This window comes from Tasmannia lanceolata, unplaced genomic scaffold (genome assembly GCF_043159265.1).
Source record: "Tasmannia lanceolata isolate RefF3 unplaced genomic scaffold, GAP_Taslan_0.1 ptg000013l, whole genome shotgun sequence".
In the NCBI taxonomy this organism is placed as follows: domain Eukaryota; kingdom Viridiplantae; phylum Streptophyta; class Magnoliopsida; order Canellales; family Winteraceae; genus Tasmannia; species Tasmannia lanceolata.
Window position 1 is genome coordinate 39002105 of NW_027518690.1, and position 20974 is coordinate 39023078.

The 20974-nt window shown below is 39.9% G+C and overlaps 1 protein-coding gene across 1 annotated transcript; it reads right to left on the minus strand.

Moving 5' to 3' along the window:
* Nucleotides 1–9195: 9195 nt before the first annotated feature.
* LOC143891223 (uncharacterized) lies at nucleotides 9196–9768 on the minus strand. Its single transcript, XM_077395850.1, has one exon. The coding sequence runs from the start codon at nucleotides 9766–9768 to the stop codon at nucleotides 9196–9198; it is 573 nt and encodes a 190-aa protein (XP_077251965.1).
* Nucleotides 9769–20974: the final 11206 nt, after the last annotated feature.

Genomic DNA, 20974 nt, shown 5'->3' on the forward strand with positions numbered 1-20974 from the left:
TACTTATATTATACAGAGGGCTCTGTTTCTTTCATATGTATATGGTAGTGATGCCACATCGAGCATATTTTTGCTTAGGGGTAGTTTGGGTACACGGATTTTAGAATCCATGTTTTAGTTTGAAAACAGTGTAAAAGAGGGTTCTTAATCAAGCTGCTGTATGTTGTACTAACTTCGTTTCTTGGATTTTAAGTAAGAAATCTCGGTTTTAAAAATCTCTCCCACATACTGAGATTTCTAAAACTTGGAAACATGGGACGATCGCTTGCTTTCTTTCTGTTGGAAAGAAGGGCGAAAAATAAAAAAACGACAGCTGCTCACTTTCTTCTCCCGTCTCCCATCTACAATTTTGAGGAAATCCAATATTCTAAAATCCGCGTATCAAGGGCTGTTTGGATGTGAGGATTTTAGAATCCAGGTTTAGTTTGAAAACAGTGTAAAAGAGGGTTCATGATCAAGCTGTTGTATGCTATCCGACGAGTGTTTTTTGGATTTTAAGTAAGAAATCTAGGTTTTAGTCTCTCCCCCATCCTGACATTTCTAAAACCTGGAAACAGGTGCGATCTCCTGCTCTCTGGCTTGACTGAAAGAAGGGAGTGAAATCAGAAAACGACAGACCGTCTCCTTCTTCTTTTGTTGTCCATCCGGGATTTTGAGGAAATCCAAGATCCTAAAATCTGCTTATCCAAACAGCCCCTTAGGGATGGCTGGAGGATCCCTAGCATGTGGATCCAAACACAACATTACTGGTAGGTAGGGCTAGGATTGCCCTCCTTGACTCGAGGTCTCAACAAATCCACTTCAGATCGTCCACCTATGTCTTAGACACGATCCATTCAACTCTCTTATCAATCTGATTGGATTCGAAGTGTCCTTCATATCCTACTTCCCGTGTTTAGGTCACAACCCATTTCAAATAAGACCATCCATCAGAGTGTCCTAGTAGCTAGTAGGTCCTACTTACATTTTACACTGTTACAATTTTCAGAAGAGGGCAAGCACGAGCATGAGCCGCAACAGCAATGACTCACTATTATAGGGTCAATGGTTAGAGAAGGAACACAAGTTGGTGATCTGACTTGAGAGAGATAAATGAAAAAACTTACTAAAAAATAGGAATCGTTAAAAAAAAAGGTGTATGGCTTATTTTTACTAAAAAGTACCCCTTAAATAACAATTAATGTAATAGAAGTTAGAGGGTATTTTCATAAAACAGTATAATAAAATCCAATTTAGGCAGTGATAAATCGACTCCCCAAATGGATAAATTGACTCCCCGTGTGTCTATCTCTCTCCTATTTCTCTCTCTAACCTAGAGGAGAGAGAAAGACACATGGGGAGTCGATTTATCACTTCCCTAATTTTTTATCCTATTATAGGTCCCAAAATGTGTTCATAGATACCGATAACGCGTGTAGGTCCTGTCGGTTAAAGTTCGGATTTGTATGGTCCATTGGACCGTCTAAGGTGCATTGACACTAGACCTGGCAAACGGGCGGTTGGGTTGGGTTACCCGCGGGTCATGCGGGTGTGGGTCAAACGGGTTGGGTCAAAATGACCTGCATCCCTACGTGTCAACACTTAGGTGACCTGCACCCACTGTGGGTGGGTTGGGTCTATCCGCGGGTTACCCCCAATTTTTTGCCAAAGAAATTTTTTTTTTTTGGGTGAATAAGGAAATTATAGCAACAAAAACAGAAGAAGAGACTTAGAAAAATGCCCGAAGTACTCCCATTGCAAACGAACATTGTCACTTTTATACTTGGTTGCATTTCCTCTTATTCTAGACCGTTCATTTCTCTTTTTCTTTGATCTCACAGTTCGTATGGATTGTTTCTCAAGGAAGTAACACAAAATGCCTGGAGTACCTTCTAAAAGAGAGAAATCCCCTATTTTATATGAAAGCTTCTCTTTGTTGCGAGTTAGGAAATGCGGCCGGTATCTACTCGAATGAAAAAACAAAAAACAAAATGCGGGTACCCGCGGGTTCTCGACCCAACCCATGTTTTAGCGGGTTGAGTGACCCGCGGATCAATTTTGACACTTCACTCAAATGCCAACTCATACCCGCAAAATTGCATGTGGGTTGGTTTGACTCATAGGTCAATTTTAACGAGTCACTCAAATGCCAACCCATACCCGCAAATTTGCGGGTGAGTTGGGTCGACCCGCAGACACAGGTCGATTTTGCCAGGTCTAATTGACACCCTTATCCTTAACATGTGGTTCAAATTAGGTATCTTAGGTTGGAGGGGATGCTATCTCATGTTTGGCTAGGGTTGGCCACAAGGGACCCATTACAAATTTAGCCATGATGGAGTGTCCACCTTCAACATTCATTGAAATCGGGACCAAAATGGGAAATATGTACATTACACGCAAGGAGTTAAGGTGAGGCCCCACCAGTCTGTCGCTAAATGTGGTGGAGATAAAAAGGCAGAAAGAGATAATCTACGGCTCTAAATTAACAAGCCTTTTTTGGAGGACGTTTCGGACAAAACCAAGTACGGAGAAAGGACGCAAAAAAAACGAAGGTAGATGTCACGTGAACGTTGTCTTTATACTAATTAAATTACTCCATGTGGAGTATTGTGGTCTACGTGGCCCACTCTCTGACTTCATTGTACTATTGTTTGTTTTCTTTCACTACTCAAACATTGACCCAACAAGCTTATATAAGAGGCCGAATTATCGGCTCCAGTTTGTTGGGTAGGTGACTAGGTGGGTGGCTCATTCGAATCTGAGTCAGTACCTTTTTTGATGGGTAAGTAGTAGTACCTCTCCTTTTTCACCAAACAAAGAAGAGCCCCCTCTCCTAGAAATCAAATAATTTGAGTGGCAATAACAACCCCTTATTTAAAACCTAATAAATATATATTCACATACAGCTATTAATTAGCTTATAAATGCAAAGTTTTTTTTTTGAATAGGTAAGCAGGATTTAACCTCTGACTTCAAGGTTGGAGAACAAGGCCTTAACTAACTAAGCTAGTGGCTCAACCGCAACCATGCTTTAGCTATTAATTATCTTATAAATATGTAGACTTGTTATTTTTGCAAGGGCACCCTTCAGTTTAGCATCCCTCAGCTAAATATATCATCTAAAAGTACGTTTCTGTCAGTTGTTACATATCTATACTGTAATGCAATCTTGACTAGGGGTGGCAATCCAACCGAACCCGAACCGAAATCGAACCTCAGTTTCGGTTTGGTAAAAATAAACCGATTCAAATTTCAAACCGAACCGAAACCAAACCGTTGCCCCCAATTTCCAATGATTATGAGGGGGTGGCGAAATTGGCCGAACCGAACCGAAAATTCAAATTTCGGTTCGGTAGAACCAAACCGATTCAAATTTCGATTTGGTTCGGTTTGGGGGTCAAACCGAACCGAAACCGAACCGTTGCCACCCCTAATCTTGACCCATGATATGTGAGAGTGTAAAATAGTGGACCCTGCCCATGAGAACACGAGGTGTAAAATAGTAGGCTCCACCGTAGCAAAATGTTAGGCGTAAATGGTGGGCCCTACCCTATTGATGGGTTAGGTGGAAATAGTGGGCCCCGCCCTATGCGTGCATGGGGTTATATATTGTGCATAGTTTGAGGATTATTCCTCAATTACTAAGATATAATAGTGTTGGGAAAGTTGCCTTATTCCCCCCACCACTAGGTTGCTTGGGTTGGAAGGTAAGAAGGCAAAAATAGAAGTACTTTTTAGGTTTTAGGAAACCTAGGATATAAGAGAGGTATTTTCTCTTATGTTGAGTGTGGAAACGTGGCCAGAGAAGAGAGAGAGAAAAAGAAGAGAAAGTGGGCTTTTCTTCTTGGGGTTTTCTCTTGGGTTTTCTTCTTTTGTTTTTCTCTTCGGGTTTTCTCTTGTACGATCTTGGTTTGGAAAGCAAGGAAAGGGTTGCAGGTTTTGGGTTAAATCCATTGTAATCCTTGTATATTGTTTTTCTCATAGCGGAAGGTAGTGTTTCTCGCCCGTGGAGTAGGCTTCACCGAACCACGTAAAATCTTGTGGCTTGATTTGTTTATTTTACTTTTACGTTTAATTTGTGCACGATCAGATTATTTTGCACGACGAATTTTCTCAACAAGTGGTATCAGAGCTCAAGTGGAGCGATCGTCAAGGCCGGGCGTGTGATCGTAGGTGTTGTGGTTGGATCATAGTTAGAGCGATCTTTGGGAGTAGAAAGATTGTGTAAGAAAATATTCCCATTCGAGGTGGAGCGCTACACCATAAAGTGCGGATTAATCCGAGATAACGGTAAAATCAAGTTCTAGTCAATTCAACATCGACAGATTTGATAGAAATGACAGGGCTTGGCTAAGGCGTTGAAGGGAAAGGATGGAAAGCCGGAAAAGATGACGGTTGCTGAGTGGGAAGACATAGAGTCGAAGGCTGTCAGCACGATTCGACTGTGTCTGGCAGATAGCGTTATGTTTAACGTTATGAAAGAAGAAGATGCGCCTAAATTATAGGAGAAGTTGTAAAAGCTTTATATGTCAAAAAGCTTAGCCAACCGGTTGTATCTGAAGCAGCAATTGTACGGGTTGAAGATACAGGAAGGCGGAGATCTTCTGGAACACATCACGGTATTCAACGGGCTTGTGGATCAACTCCATAAGGTTGACAAAAAGTTGAAGAAAGAAGATAATGCCCTATTACTTCTTACTCCACTTCTTGATTCGTATGACAACCTGGTGATGACTTTATTATATGGCAAGGATACGATAAAGTTAGAGGAAGTCACGGCGTCGCTTTTATGGAATGAGATACGGAAGAAACTTGTTCTTGGTGTAAGTAAAGAACAGGGGTTGGTTGTTCATGGTGGGAATCAAAGAGAAAGGTCATCTGACAGGGGATCTTGTAAAGGCAGGTTAAGATCCAAGGTCGGCGTAAAGGGCGTGCAATGTTACCGTTGCAGGGAATATGACCATATCAAGCGGGATTGTTCAAAGCGAGCTGACCAGGCGGACAATAGTGCTATGAATATGAAGGTGGTGGTAACGGATGAATAGAGCGAAGAGTTTGGAGATGTTCTCGCAGCCTCCATAGGTAATCACACTTCTCCTCATGATGAGTGGATTTTAGATTCGGGGTGCTCTGTTCATGTATGCTCCAGGAGAGAATATTTTGATACGTTCCAGGAGACAAGGGCGGGTGTAGTGTCCTTGGGTGACGGGTTTACTTGTGATGTCACAGAAGTTGGGACGGTCAAGATTAAGATGTTCGATGGAGTGGTTCGTACTTTGGGTGGTGTGGCGTATGTTCCAAAGCTACGGAAGAATCTAGTATCACTTGGCCGATTGGACTCTAGGGGTTGCAGGTTTTCAGCTGCAGGTGGAGCTATGAAATCACACGCGGCTGTATGGTTCTGATGAAATGAGAGAAGTGTGATGGATTATATAGTCTGGTTGGGGACACGGTGACTAGTCCTAAGATCTCGATAGCTAGTTGGAAACGGAGTGGTAGCGCGTGCATGTGTAGGGTCTCTTTCGTAGTTGGTGCAGAGACAAGTTTTCAGGTTGCAAACGATTGTGAGAGTATGAAAGTACCTGCGTTGGGGAGGATGGATCGAGATCCCTCTCCAAGGTTGACAAGGTGAGTCAATGAGTTGGCAGCTACACATGTGCATTGGCCGTGTTGGTCGAATCAAGAGGAGTCAAAACAAGGCGATTCGAGGGTGTGTAGCTGGTACTTTGGAAGGCTAATGGTGCGTTTCGCGGTGATAGCGGACCGGTGGTGACATCAACGAAAAATCTTCAGGTAGCTGGAAAATAAGCCAAGGTGGAGATTGCTGGGAAAGTTGCCTTATTTCCCCCTACCACTAGGTTGCTTCGGTAGGAAAGTAAGAAGGCAAAAATAGAAAGTACTTTTTAGGTTTTAAGAAACCTAGGATATAAGAGGTATTTTCTCTTATGTGGAGTGTGGAGATGTGGCTAGAGAAAACAAAGTGAAAAAAGAGAAAGAGAGGAGAGAGAAAAAGAAGAGAAAGTGGGGTTTTCTTCTTGGGTTTTTCTCTTGGGTTTTCTTCTTGGGTTTTCTCTTGGGGTTTTCTCTTGTACGATCTTGGTTTGGGAAGTAAGGAAATGATTGCGGGTTTTGAGTTTTGGGTTAAATCCATTGTAATCCTTGTATATTGTTTTTCTCATAGTGGAAGATCGTGTTTCTCGCCCGTGGAGTAGGCTGGGCCGAACCACATAAAATCTCTGTGTTCATCTTGTGGCTTGATTTGTTTATTTTACTTTTCCGTTTAATTTGTGCATGATCGGATTGTTTTGCCCTGCGGATTTTCTCAACAAATAGATATCTGTATTTCCTATCTCGATGACTCAACAAAATTGAAGACTGTTTATCATGTGTTCAGAAAAAGAGAAAAAAAAATGAAAACATGTTCTAATTGAACATTATTTTGCATATGTTATTATCATTTCCCCTCCTCTAGCAGTTTTTGAAATTCAAAATAGACTCCTATTCAAATTTTGAATTTCTTGTTTTGGGTGTTTCTCTTTTGGTACACTCCGGTCGTTGTATGCCACCCATTAGTTGTGCTTTCGCGTGAATAGAAGAACTTAGTTTTATTTTGTGTATACCGGAATGTGTAAGGCTTAGGTTAAATATTTGTCCTCGGGACTAAAACTCGAACTCCGTTTGGTTGCCAGTTAAATTTTTGTCCCAGGAAGAGTTAGTTAAATTTTGGTCCCATCCCATGTTTGGTTGCCTTTTAGCATTAAGTTTTTTTTAATCCCACTCTTGTAATGATTGCTTGTGTGGTGAATTTTTTAATCCCACTTTTGTAATGATTGCCTTTACATCCCATCCCAAAATAACCCCAGGAACAAAAATAAACTCGGGAACCAAAAATAAGCTTGAGAAGAATTTTTTTCTACGCAACCAAACAAAGGTTTTTTTTTTCCCACCATAATCCGGTCAACCAAACGTGGGATTTTTATTTTACCAAGATACTTCTAGGAATTTTTTTTCCCACCTATCTCCCAGGGTTTTTTTTTTTTCTCCCACATAACTCCCAGGAACAAAAAAAACCCAGGGGGCGTGGGGTGGGGGCGGAGGATATCATTTCCCTCCAAATTTTGCGTCAAAAATGGCCATTCATAGGGGGGAATAATTAGGTATTTTGGTGGATATTATAATAACTTATTGATTATTCAATAATTACCACTGTCCGCTCCATTGTCTGCCCCTCCTGGAGCAAATTCTTGGGTCTGTCCTTACTGTAGAATGACAAGCCTTTTCAATAAATTTATTTATGACAAAGGAATTATTCACGTTTAGCCGGTGACAAAAAAAATTTGGGGGAAAATGATATCCTCCGCCCCCACCCCACGCCCACGGGCCAACAAAAAAATAAAAAATGGGTTTCTGCGAGGATGGTTCACTGCTTGAGGATAAATTCACCCCCTTTAACGTTTTTCTTTGCCTCTAAAACTTAACAAAAAGGGGGGTTTCTCCGTCAGAGGGAGGGGGGAAATCTCATTCCCCATATAAAATTGCTCATAATATCAAGGACGTTATAAATGTATGTTTTATAGGCTAGATATCTTATGTATTATTAATAAAATATCTTGGGATTTGCTAGGCAATTTCGTGGAAAGCCATTTCGCGGCTCTACGAGAGCAGCTACCTCTTATGAATTAAATGAATAAGACAAAATCTTCTAAAAAGTGAGCATGCGTGACACAAGGAAATGGGACCGAGAAATTCCACATAATTACATCACGCCTAAACCCAAATCATGTTATGTACGGGGGATATAGCTATTAGTGATTATCTATGGCTCTGTTCACTTGTTTTCTCGGGAAAGGAAAATAAAAGGTTTCCCGGGAATCTGACGTGGCATTAGGAAAATGAATCCACAGAAACTTTGTAGGAAAAGGTTTACCGCGCCCGTTCACGTGCACAGGAAACCTTTTCCTGAGAAACTGCTTGCCCACCCTTTTTCACTAGTTTTCTCGGGAAAGCAAATCCGACCAAAATAGTGGGATTTGGTTTCCCACACTTGTGAGAAAAGAGACATTTCCACATCATTTTTGGCAATTTTCATGTCTTTATTTGACATTTTCCACCTAGGCTTGTTACTTTCTCAGGAAAGCAAGTGAACACCAGAATTCTGTCTTGTCAAGGTCTTGTCAAGGAAAAAAGCGGTTGTTTTCCGAGGATTTGCTTTCCCGGGAACGCAAGTGAACAGAGCCTAAGATAATATCTATCTTAGAAAAACATTTTTTTTTTTCATGAATCATGTTGGTGCACATTGCTTGTTGTTTTCTTGTACCTTGGAAATGTTAAATTTCTTTGTAGCTTTTAAATAATCTACATAATGAATAATAAGAAGAATCTATATATTACCATATATTATATTGATTAAAATATAGAAAATATCTTTTTAAGACAACCACTGTTTATGCTAAAGAAAACAACCATGTGCATGCTTCGAACAAGTTTAATTTATCTATTCATCTTTATTCTACTTAGTAGGCATCAATGCTTATGTTTCGTATGTATGAATATGCATGAATCAAACCATGGCATGCACATACATGCATGTTTGAGCACATCCGTGTGATCCATCCATATACGAATGCATAAATACATTGCAGCAAAGATCAATAGAATCCATTATATAAACCCAGTTCATATACCAATCTCTAGCAATCATGATCACTTATAAAATACATGTATACATTCATCGATAACATACACATGCATGTACATATATACGCACATGTATGCATGCATATGTGTAGCGTGTACATGCATGCTTATATGTAACATCCATACTCTTGTCTTATCAAAGAGAATAAAATGGGAGAAAAAAAATAACAATAAGATGAAGTGTACTGTGTACTATGCATACTAGGAGAAAAACCAGCAAGGCATCAGGCAAATAACACTACAGCCAAGAAAGGGAAAACAAAATACAAAGCTCAAACTGGCTTCACCCTTCACGGGGGAAGGAAATAAAAAACTTCTAAGGCTCCTCGAGAGATCCCCTCCCTAGCTAGACGATTGGCCTTGGCTTCGCTATTCGCTGATCTTCCTAACATGATGAAAAGAGAGACGATCCCGCCAAATGGTCTGAAATCTCATCAATCCACCTCAATAACCACCAAGGGTAAGAGAGGCTTCCCTTTTACCATTTCATCACGTTGTGGGAGCCCCCCTCCACTATTACTTATCTAGAATGCTGGGGTCAATCAACCTTACTCCTTCATGCACCGCCGTTATCTCAGCCTCATTGGAGTCTGCTATACCAGTGGGGAATAAGAAAGCCCAGCAAGTTTCTTCGACATAATCCCGAAGAAGACCACCTACTGCTGCCGGTCCTAGATTCCTGAAACTAGAACCATCAAAGTTCAACTTAAAGAATCCTTCCCTTGGAGGGTCCCATACCTGTGCCACTAGCGGTCGCAACTCGCTATCCATACATGCCTCAGACCAACCCCACCATAAATCATCCACTAATACAAATCTGAAACTGGGGAGAGCCCTAACGCATGCTATAGTCAACACTACCACATTAATGTAGACGTAGTCGGGGGATTTTACTAATACTCTAAACAGCCTAGTGTTTCTCTCTTTCCAAAACACCCAAAATGTTGTGAGCAATGCTACATTCCATAGAATTTTACCATTTTTCTGCCAAGGAGAGAAAGCCCAGCTTTCCAAGAGGTCTGAGATTTTACTCAGAACACCCACACTACCAAATCTGCTTATGATTTTACTCCAAACATATCTGGCCATTTTGCAATGTAGGAACATATGGTCTACTGATTCTCCTGCCTCCACGCATAGTGCACAGTGATCAATAATCCATACATGCTGATTGCGCAGGTGGTCCACTATAAGGATTTTGTCTAGAACTGTCGTCCAAGCGAAAGAACACACCCTAGGAGGGGCCTGTACGATCCACACTCTAGCATTGTATGTAAATGAAAACACCCAAAATAACCATAGATCAAAACATGATCATTCTTTAGTAAATGCAAACATGCAAGCATTGTATGTAATTTTTTTTTTTTTTTAAGTTACCATTAATTAAATAAGATTATGTGTGCACTTCAGTGGTTCAGACTCCCCCATATAAAAGTAAGCTCTAGGCGATCAGCCAAATCGTTTGCATTTCTAGGAATAAGAGAAAGACAACAAGCACCATGCATACAAAAATCTTTTATCTCATCCAATAGATTTGCCAAGCATTGTATGTATTGGTATGGATGTGTCTGTGAGTACATACATAAATGTAGATCATGAGGTATCCATGCTTGTATGTATGGGAAAAGTGATTAATTATATGTATGCATGTATTCATACGTATATGTATGTAGGTAATCCTTCTTGAGAAAGAGAATAGTACAAGTAAAAGAAACTTTGAATTAGCGTATCACATTAAATGAGCATAATATACACAAAATTGTTAAACCTATTTCCTTCTAAACATGATCGAATCTTTCATGACTTTACCATGTAATCTATCTATATCAGAAGGCAGTAGGGCATGACCTCATTGTATTACAATTAGGAACACACACCATTACATGGTGGGTTTCACCTTTGATTGTTCGGGACTGTCCATCTGCTAAACCTTACCTTGGATCTTCAATGCCCCAAAAATGAGGCGTCTGACAATCCTAATATCCAATAATATATTTTTTAGACAATGTGGAGTGCTGCCTATACACAGTTTTTGACTACCAAAGCCAAAAAGTTGTTGGGTGTTAGGATTTGGACCATTGAAGATCCAACCCAGAGGCTATCAGATGGATGGTCCAGAGTCCAGACCAATAAGTGGGGGCCACATGCACCTTTGTATTACAAGTTTACAACAATGAGATTGTGCCTGCTGAAGAGCTTGGATTTCAAATCTACAATCAAAATTCTGATTGAATTGACCAATTAAACAATACTGTAATGAAAGTCAAACCAGGTCACAAAATTCCAAGTAAACCGTATATCGAATTGAATCAGAAAATTCAAGTTCTTGGCATTTCTATGGAATATGAACTGTATAAACTAGCATCTAGACCAATCAAGTATTGGAGATATACCCAGTCTCAGTATTCTACCTGCAGTTCTGTCTCATATTTCCTTCAATTCATAAAATAAAATAACGTTAAAATCACTAACAATAATAAATTATTGTACCATGCTATATTTCATATGCAATTTATGTATAATCAGATTCAAGCTGAATTATGAATCATTTCTTATGGGGTCCAGATTAAATCATAGAACAAACATATTTAAAGGAGAGAGAGAGAGAGAGAGAGAGAGAGAGACTTTGTGCATAGAGTTAAAACTTTTACGCATTCTAAAACTGCATTAAGCTAATTTTTTTTGTTTGGATCTGGTCCATGTTGAGCTGCATTTTCCATAGCCGTGCCAGAGGGAATTCAAATAGAATACAAAGTTGGGAGTTTCAGATTCCTCAAGAAGTTCTTCATTTGATGAAGAGGAACCATAATATTGAGTTTCGTTGATGTTCCTTTTTTTTGGATGGTAAGCTGGGATTGAACCTCCGAACTCAAGGTGAGTTTTGTTGGTGTTCCGGTTTCCCACATCATAGAAAGAGCATCAGCCAAAATAGGTTTCAAATAGTTTAACCCTATCTCCACGCCGTCAGTTCTTAAGCATGGAAGTTGGAGCATCCCAAGGATGATGAATCCATTGAGTTGGCATTCTCGCAAGCTCAGGCAGCCAATGTCTCACATATTCGCCTTCTGGATCAAAATTGCAGCCTTTAACCTATTGCCCAGAATAAATGAACTTGAAAGTTGAGTACAAGTTCAAGGCTTATTGACTAGCAGATTTCTTCATTAAAAGGGTGGCAACCGAGATGGTCAATAATAATAAAGAGCAGTACAAAGGGCAGATGAAACAAAGAAAAATAGAAACCGTCAACCTATTGATGTAGTATGTTTTGCAGGGTGAGGCTTTGGAACCTAGCGGAGTGTCGTCCAACGGAAGCGCACTCATAGGCCATAAAAGGCACAAATCATTGCATTAAACAACTGTTTGGCACTGATGTCTGAACTGAATTATCTCCCAATGTTGACACATTTCACAAATGCCCGTGCAAGATTAATAAAGGCAAGGAAACATGGCAACATGCATGGATTTAATAAATATAGAGTAACCGCGAAGCCATGGAACAGAGAAGAATTCTACTATTAATATTGGCACGTGTTCGGCTCAAATGACTTTAGGTGATTTTATCTAAAACAGTCCAGAACTAAACTTTTTATGGCCAGCTTCTGAGCAAAATTCAATGGACGATCTGCTCTCGATTACACTTGGAAATCGTATAACTTAGCAGTTCGTGTATCCCATCGGATCTCAATAGTTCACAACAGAATTTTGGATGACAGGTGTTGCCGGGGCAAAGGATGAAACCGATTCCCTCTTCATGATTTCCCCATTGAAGGTTGCATACGAACCAACGTTGAGAGAACGGATCAATGAATAGGCAAAAGTCCTGGGGATGGTGACCAAGGGAGGAAGAGCTTGAAATCTCAGCTCTAATCTCCTCTCTTGTTTGGATGATCAAAGGCTCTTCTTCTCCTTAGAAGAATTTGATAGGAAATAATCCCAGCCTTTAGATGGCCTTGCAATGATCAAAGACTAGGATTAAAAGTGATATAACCTCCTAAGTGTTTTGGGAACACAATAACGTGGTTGAAAGTGGAAAATGTGAACAATACCGTGAGGGGGAGACCAAGGGATAGTTAGCATGATGTGGAGCCGCTTCACACTCTCCCAATCCTCTCTAACGTAGTCCCTCAGGGTTCCCTAGTTGCACACCACAAGTTGCATCATCCATTTTTTATTATCCACATTGAAAGAGTGATTGAAGCCCGTTCCCATCACTTAAATTGGTGGAGCAAGGAGAAACTGTGAGGAAAGAAGGTTTCAAAAAGGTCTTATGGTTTAGGATCATCATCAATGGCATCCGGTGAGTCTTTTTCATGTTTAGGTTTGATAACGAATGAAATCCATGGTTTTCTTCAACGTTAATCGCCAAAGATCCATGCCGGTTCTCTTCCATAGAGAGCAACTCATCCTAAAAGGTTTCAAGCCACTGAGTTTATTGATTGCTATCCATGGCCTGGCTAAATGAATCTGGATCATCATCCATTTCACCGTCGTAGTCATAGGGTGAACTTCGGTCGGGTCGGGTTGAGCTTTTGCTAAAAAATGAATAGGAATCAACTCGACCCAATTAGAAAGTAAAAGCTCAACCTGAATTCCCAAAACTCGACCCGAGTTGCACCCTACGTAGTCACACTTGTTCAGGTAGACAGTGTAGTCATCAACAATGGCTGACCTCCTCTCCCTCTGTGACCTACATACAGGTTGCTCATTAGTAGTGACCACAGAAGCATCAAGAATGTCGGGGGGACTCTGCAATGTGCCCTCTGGTGCACCAACATCCTCGGGTGGAGGTATTGGTAACCCTCTTTCTTAGATTACCGTGACAGGAATAGTAACCCGGTTCTCCTCAAAAGTGAATGACCTGGGCACAGAACTTCCACTGAGGTCGCCATTCTCTAAGAATACAGTGGTCCTAGACTCTATAATCCTGGTGCTGTAAGATTGTAAAACCTATAACCTTAGACCTTTCAAGATACCCTATGAAGTGACAAGTGATAGTTCCGAGGTCCAATTTCTATGAAGGATGAGTTGCTCTCTATGGAAGTGAGCGGCATGGATCTTTGCCGATTAACGTTGAAGAAAACCATGATTTCATTCATTATCAAACGTAAATGGGAAAAAAGACTCACCGGATGTCATTGATGGTGATCATAAACTATAAGACCTTCTTGAAACCTTCTTTCCTCACGATTTCTCCTTGCTCCACCAATTTCAGTGATCAGATCTAGCTTTAATTACTCTTTCAATGTGGATAATAAAGAGGGATGATGCAACTTGTGGTGTGCAAGCAAGGAACCTTAAAGGACTACCTTATAGAGGATTGGGAGAGTGTGGGACCCCACATCACGCAAACTACCCCCATGATCCCCCCCCTCCTCGCTGTATTGTTCACGTTTTCCACTTTCAACCACGTTATTTTGTTCTTATCAAAACAATTAGGAGGTTATATCACTTTTAATCCTTGCTCTTGATCACTGCAAAGCCATCTAAAGGCTGGGATTAATTCCCAATATTCTCCCACTTGGCCTTCAATGATCATTTAGCTTACCTTAGGGATCAAAACTTTAGGTGATACTTTAAAACCTCCATTACCCATTCCGTTTAGTAAAAACTACCAATAGCAAATCATGTAACCATTAGGTCACAAACTCGACCCAATAGTCTACCCTATGGTTATATCACCGGTAATTCCCTCAATTGTAGATCTAAAATCTACTACTCCGTCCAATTTTCAATTTCAAATTCAAGTGAAGTCTAAATACAATTGGTGGGAAAATAGCCTTTTATAGGCAATTACAATGTAAAAAAAAAATCTAAAATACCGCTCTGTAAAGCAAAATGAGGGAAAATAGCCTTTTATAGGCAATTACAATGTAAAAAAAATATCTAAAATACCGCTCTGTAAAGCAAAATGACTAAAATACCATAACATGAAGAATAACCAAACTACGCCTAGTTTAAGTGAAAGACCAAACAGGACATGGGAAAATGAGCTAATGACTAAGCTACCCTACTAACATATGTTAAACTAGGAACAAAAATGGCCCTACACTAATGGAGTAATGTTGGATGCCGATGGGATAAGAGATGATCCTACGTCAAGGAGTTACCCCTCAAGGAGGGCGGCCCAGTGCACGAAGCTCCCGCCATTGCTGGAACTGGGTAGGGCTAGATGTACGCAGCCTTATCCCTGCTTTGCAGGGAGGCTGTTTCCGTGACTCGAACCCGTGACCTCTAGGTCACCATGGAGCAACCTTACCGTTACCCCTCAAGGAGGAAGACAATAAAAAATAGCAAGGCTATCCCCTTCGACGGCCACCCGAGCTAACAATTTGCGTCAGAGTTAGCCACTCTCTGTACATGGTCAAGGCTTACTGATGCAGGTGAAGGTGTGTTTTGCAGGGATGGGGGATTTCCTTTGGATGGACAGAAAGATCGGCTCCAAGTGTTAATGGAAAAGGCTTGGCAGATTTAACAAACTATGCTCAGCTGTCCATTGCCCATCTAGTAGTAAGAGTGAAGGTGCGAATGGAACAATGGTCTTGGTGAGGAGGTAAAGCTTTATGACAGAGTGAACTGCTAATTTGTAACAACCTGATTTACAAATTGAATGGGTGTTCAATTATATGCAATAAAACCAGTAACATAACCTTCACTTGAGCATTGTGCCTATTGGCTTTCCACTAATTTTGAAATACCTTGAAATCATTATGTGACAGAAAGCTTCTTTCCAATATTCATGTTATTGTGAAGGGTCTTAGACTACTATCCACATGAAGTAAAATTATTTTCAGAAGACTATTATCTAATAGAACATGAGCAACAATTTGGCCAGCCATGCTTCAAGGCAAAACTAATGATCAGAGAATAATTAGAGTCGAATCTTCCAAGAAAATGTTTTAAATGAATTCAATTGGAACCCATGAATGCATCCCTTCTCACATAGAGGTTATCAAACAGAAATACATAAACTGCTAGGGAATTGACTTGGATGACAAATCATGCTAAGGAAAAGGAATCGGTTAAGAGATAGATATTAAGTTATGAACTTTCTATAGAGTGACTTTAATTTAACAAGTTGCAATTAAACTTCGTTGCAATTAAACTTGGCATCACATGCAAGAACTCAGCTATAGCAAATGATGTTAACTCAGGCAATACATCAAACATGTAGGGAGTGACAATTACAGACGCTACAGCCAAAAGCATGGTGGTTTTATATGGTCGTATAACAGCGCTCTTGCCAAACCGTGTGCAGGCCTTCATTAGAGAATATCACATGACATTAAGCTCAATCAAATGAAAGAATCGGATCTTTGAGCAAGGAATATCTGCAGCCTCACAACGACATTAATAAGGATCACCAGATAATGTCCTATGAGGATTTCATGTTGAAAAGAATCACAAATTCAGACTATAGCCGAGAAAATTAACAACCAATGGATTTATAGAAAATTCTAAGCCAAGTCAATTGCTTGCTAGCCTAAAATGTTATGTCTAAGCCCATTGAGAATAAGATCAAACAAGAAAATGCCTTGCAAGATCAAACAGTGAAAATGCCTTGGAAAAGAAAAAAAAGATGTGGAGAATGGGCTTCGTTCAACATTGGATCGGCTACTAAACCACATTAAATTGCATCATGTTTCTAAGTCAACTGGAATGAGCAGCTTGCCAAGTTTTCTTTCAATATTTGAAGTGACAATAACCAACACCATTTACAAGACAAAATCATCTGCAATGTGAAATTGGAAAAGGACTTTTGCTGCCTTGCTCGGGTAACTAGACTGAATCGTTCACAATCAGATCCCAAATAGTTTCCGATCAACTTGCTTTAAAATTCACTTGCAGACTTTTCCACTTCAGATTTCAATTATCATTGAGAGTCAAGGGCTGAGGAGGAAGAATAGATTCAATAGGAATGAAGGGAATACATAAGACAAAATTAAGGAGAAACCATTTTCAGCTCATATAATCCGGCACCTTCTGTTAGGTACCTTACCAATACGCCAAAAGCTCCAGAGCTAATGGAATGTGTTAGGCAAGGCCCATTAAACCTGTCCCATACCAGGCTAGATCCCACCCAATCCCATACCTAGGCGGGCCCCCACTCAGGACCGTAACACCTTGATTCGGCACAGAGTAACACCTTGATTCGGCATAGATTTACCATTCGATCAAGCTCCCTTTGGTGCTTCTTTGATGCTTACCTTCAAACTTTGGAAGGAGATGCAAAGCTATGTAGAATCAAATAAAACCTTGCAATCTACAAGAATAGGAGATGGATTTTGGGAGAGAAGAAGCTGCATAAACAACCCCTAAACTCTCTTCCCAAGATCATTGTTGCAAAAAAACCCCAAGATTCCCAAAACAAAACCCTAATTCATATTCAATAAAAACTAAGCTACAGGAGAGAAACAAGGGGCTTTATATCTTAGGCGGTTAGTGGAGAGATTTAGAGAAAATAAAAAGGACCTTCATATGGCTTTCATTGATTTGGAGAAAGCGTATGATAGGGTTCCCGAGAATGTTATGTGGTCCTTGAAAGGAAAAAAGTGCCTACTAAATATGTTGATGTGATTAAGGATATGTACGATGGAGCAGAAGCTAGTGTCAGAACCAAGGATGGCACATCTAGTGAGTTTCCAATTACAATAGGATTGCACCAAGGATCAGCTCTAAGCCCTTATCTTTTTACGCTAGTTATGGATGAGCTTACGGAGGGTATCCAGGATGAGGTGCCGTGGTGTATGTTATTTGCAGATGACATAGGATTAATCGACGAAACCAAAGCAGGAGTAAATGCTAAATTAAAGTTATGGAGAACTACTTCGGAATCTAAAGGTTTTAGACTGAGTAGGACTAAGACAGAATATATGGAATGCAACTTTAGTAATGTAAGGAGGCAGGACGAGGATTAAGTAAATATGACTGGACAGGAGGTACCTAATAGGGATATTTTTCGCTATCTTGGTTCAATTCTACATAAGGAAGGAGAGATTGAAGAGGATGTTAACCATAGAATAAGAGCAGGTTGGTTGAAGTGGAAGCTTGCCCCAAGAGTTCTGCGCGACCGTAAAATCCCTACCAAGTTGAAGGAAAAGTTTTATAAGACAGCTGTGAGGCCAGCCATGCTGTACGGCTCAGAATGTTGGGCCACCAAGAAGCAGCAAGTGCATAAGATGAGTGTAGCGGAGATACGAATGCTTAGATGGATGTGCAGCCACACAAGGCTAGATAGAATTAAAAATGAAGACATTCGTAAAAAGGTGGGGGTGGCTCTAATTGAGGAGAAGATGAGAGAGCACCGCTTAAGATGGTTTGGACATATCCAACGTAGGCCTTTGGATGCTCCGGTGAGAAGAGGCGACTCGTGCCAAATTGATGGAATAAAAGGAGGTAGGGGCAGACCGAAAACAACTAGGGTAGAAACATTGAGAAAATACTTGATAGCTAGGAACATAACAGAGAACTTGACCTTGGATAGGATAGAATGGAAGAAAATGATCCACATAGAAGAACCCAACTAGAACGAGGATTAGAGCTGGGTAGATTCCTTTTACCTTCTTCATGATTTTTTTCTAAAGGATTCATTTGAGGAGAAGATGAGAGAGCACCGCTTAAGATGGTTTGGACATATCCAACGTAGGCCTTTGGATGCTCCGGTGAGAAGAGGCGACTCGTGCCAAATTGATGGAATAAAAGGAGGTAGGGGCAGACCGAAAACAACTAGGGTAGAAACATTGAGAAAATACTTGATAGCTAGGAACATAACAGAGAACTTGACCTTGGATAGGATAGAATGGAAGAAAATGATCCACATAGAAGAACCCAACTAGAACGAGGATTAGAGCTGGGTAGATTCCTTTTACCTTCTTCATGATTTTTTTCTAAAGGATTCATTTAGCCGACCCCAACTAGTCTAGGACAAAGGCTTTGTTGAGTTGAGTTGAGTTGAGATCATGGGGCATATTCATGTATGCATATCATTGGCACCTCAAATTGCAGGAAATACAGGTAACCTTTACTTTTCATCTACTAAAATAACCTCATTTTTTGAAGTAAAATAAGGATAGTGCCTCGATCTTACTTGAGGACCATCTAAAAGGAGATCATTTTAATAAAAAATGATATTTCAGAAGAAGTCCATGAGTGTTGAATGATGATGGCCACTCATGTCATTTGGACTGCATCAGTCTCTGGTAAGGCCTTTACAATTAGAGGAACACCCTATGGGTTGTCGAGACGGTCGAGCTCATGGTCATCTGGTAAGCTACCTGGGATATATTGACAACCAATGATGTGAATTTCCAAATCAGCATCAAATAGTGTCTTAGAAATATTTCACCCCCACCTCCATGAAAGCATCAAGAATTTGAAAAAAAAAGCTTGAAACAATTGATTGCAATAGATTAACCCAAATTGGATTTCACAACTTTTTTCAGTCCATTTGTCTGAGGATGATACAACTTGAATACTTCAAATTTGTGTTCATGATAGACCACAAAGTTTTTCAGAAATATTCACGAACTTACACATCACGATAAGAAACAATAGCAATCAGTAGCCCATGTAGCCTATCTAATGTTTTCCTCCTACGACAAAGTTCATGATTAGATCTTCCTAAGGAGTTTCTGGAACATGTAATGGTGCCCAATGATTCTGATTTTGTCCATGGGCTAGCTGACAAACACAGCAATGTAGCATCATCTTCATTGGATCTCACTTCAATCCTAACCAGAATAAACAATATTCAACAAGAGCAATCGTTTTAACTCAACCAAAGTGCCCTCCAAGACCTCGAGAGTGTCTCCCATAGTACATAATTTTATAGGGAAGTCTTTGGTTAGCATAAGCGAGGATAAGAATCGCATATGACATATCTCGAGCGTGTATCAATGACTCCACGCATCAATTCATCTTTAGTTTCACCCAAACTCTTCATCTCTGATGTAGTCTCTCTGAATCTCTTCAAAACCATCACGTATATCATCTCCAATTTAGGTCCATGAAGTTGGCGCCAAGAAACATAATACATAAAGAACGGGCAGGCTTAGAGAGGGAAAGGGGTAAGTGATATATATATAGAGAGAGAGAGAGAGGAAAAAGATTAAACGCTTGAGCGCTACTTTCTTTGGTAGACTTGAGTAGATATGTGCGTTTCTATTGGACGCTGGAATGGGCCCCACAAAAGTACGAACAAAAGTGAAAAAAAGAAAACCCAAAATATTCGAACCCTCTTTTTTCTTCTCTTGTTTCTCTAGCGAGAAAACGAGACTCTCTCCCTCTCAGACGTCTCTGCTATCTCTCTCTCCGTCGTTGGTCTTCCTTCTCCAGGCGCCACCTCCTTCCTGACGCACAGGTATGTGTTTTCAAATTATTATTTTTTCGTATAATACTATTCTAGGGTTTTTTTCGTTTTTTTTTTTTTTTTGCCTTAAAGGGGTTTTGATTCAAGAGGTTTTTGAACCAAATACGGTAGATTGCTGGCCCAGATTTATTTATGGATTTTTCAATTGTATATTGAAAATCCTCATTCCACTCCCATTTTAGCCTAGAGAGAAAAGATTTCAGCTGCTCTTCGACGGACAGAAAGAAAGAAAAATAAGATGAGATATTTTGTGAAGGGGTTTTGATTTCAGCTGCTCGTATAATGCTGTTGTAGGGTTTTTTTCTTTTTCTTTTTTTTTAACCTTAAAGGGGTTTTGATTCAAGGGGTTTTTTTTGCTTCAACAAATTTAGTTCAATATCTCCTCTACCTTCAACAAATTATTTTCATTTTTTTATGGCTTCAAGGGGTTTCGATTCAAGGAAACCCCTATACTTTTTTCTTTTTTCTTTTGTTATTTCTGATTTCTGATTTCTACTGTATACTTATGACAAATAAATCTAGGTTTTTTATTTCTGATTTCTGTTGTGATTGGATTAAAGGGGTTTCGATTCAAGTGTTTATGAGAAAGAATGCTATTCTATGGTTTGTTTTCGTTTTTTTTTTTGCAAATTAAAGGGGTTTCAATTCAAGGAAACCCTAGATTTATTTATGGATTAAAGTGGTTTCATTTCTTTGAGTGGGTTTTTGTTCTTCTGATCAGCAGTTGGATCCATATTTTTTGCATGTAAAATTATTTGGACTTTATTTGCTTTATTTTGATTGTTTGACTCTGATGTATAAATCCATTGGTGCTAGTTGTTAGAAAATGAGATTTGTCACATTTTTTTCTGAACACAGTTAAAAAGTATGTGAACTTATATCATATTTGTAAATTTTTATCATCATTATATGGACCACTGCTGATTACAG

Coding starts and splice junctions, on each gene's coding strand:
- LOC143891223 (XM_077395850.1), bottom strand. CDS start 9,768: ATGGCCAGATATGTTTGGAGTAAAATCATAAGCAGATTTGGTAGTGTG.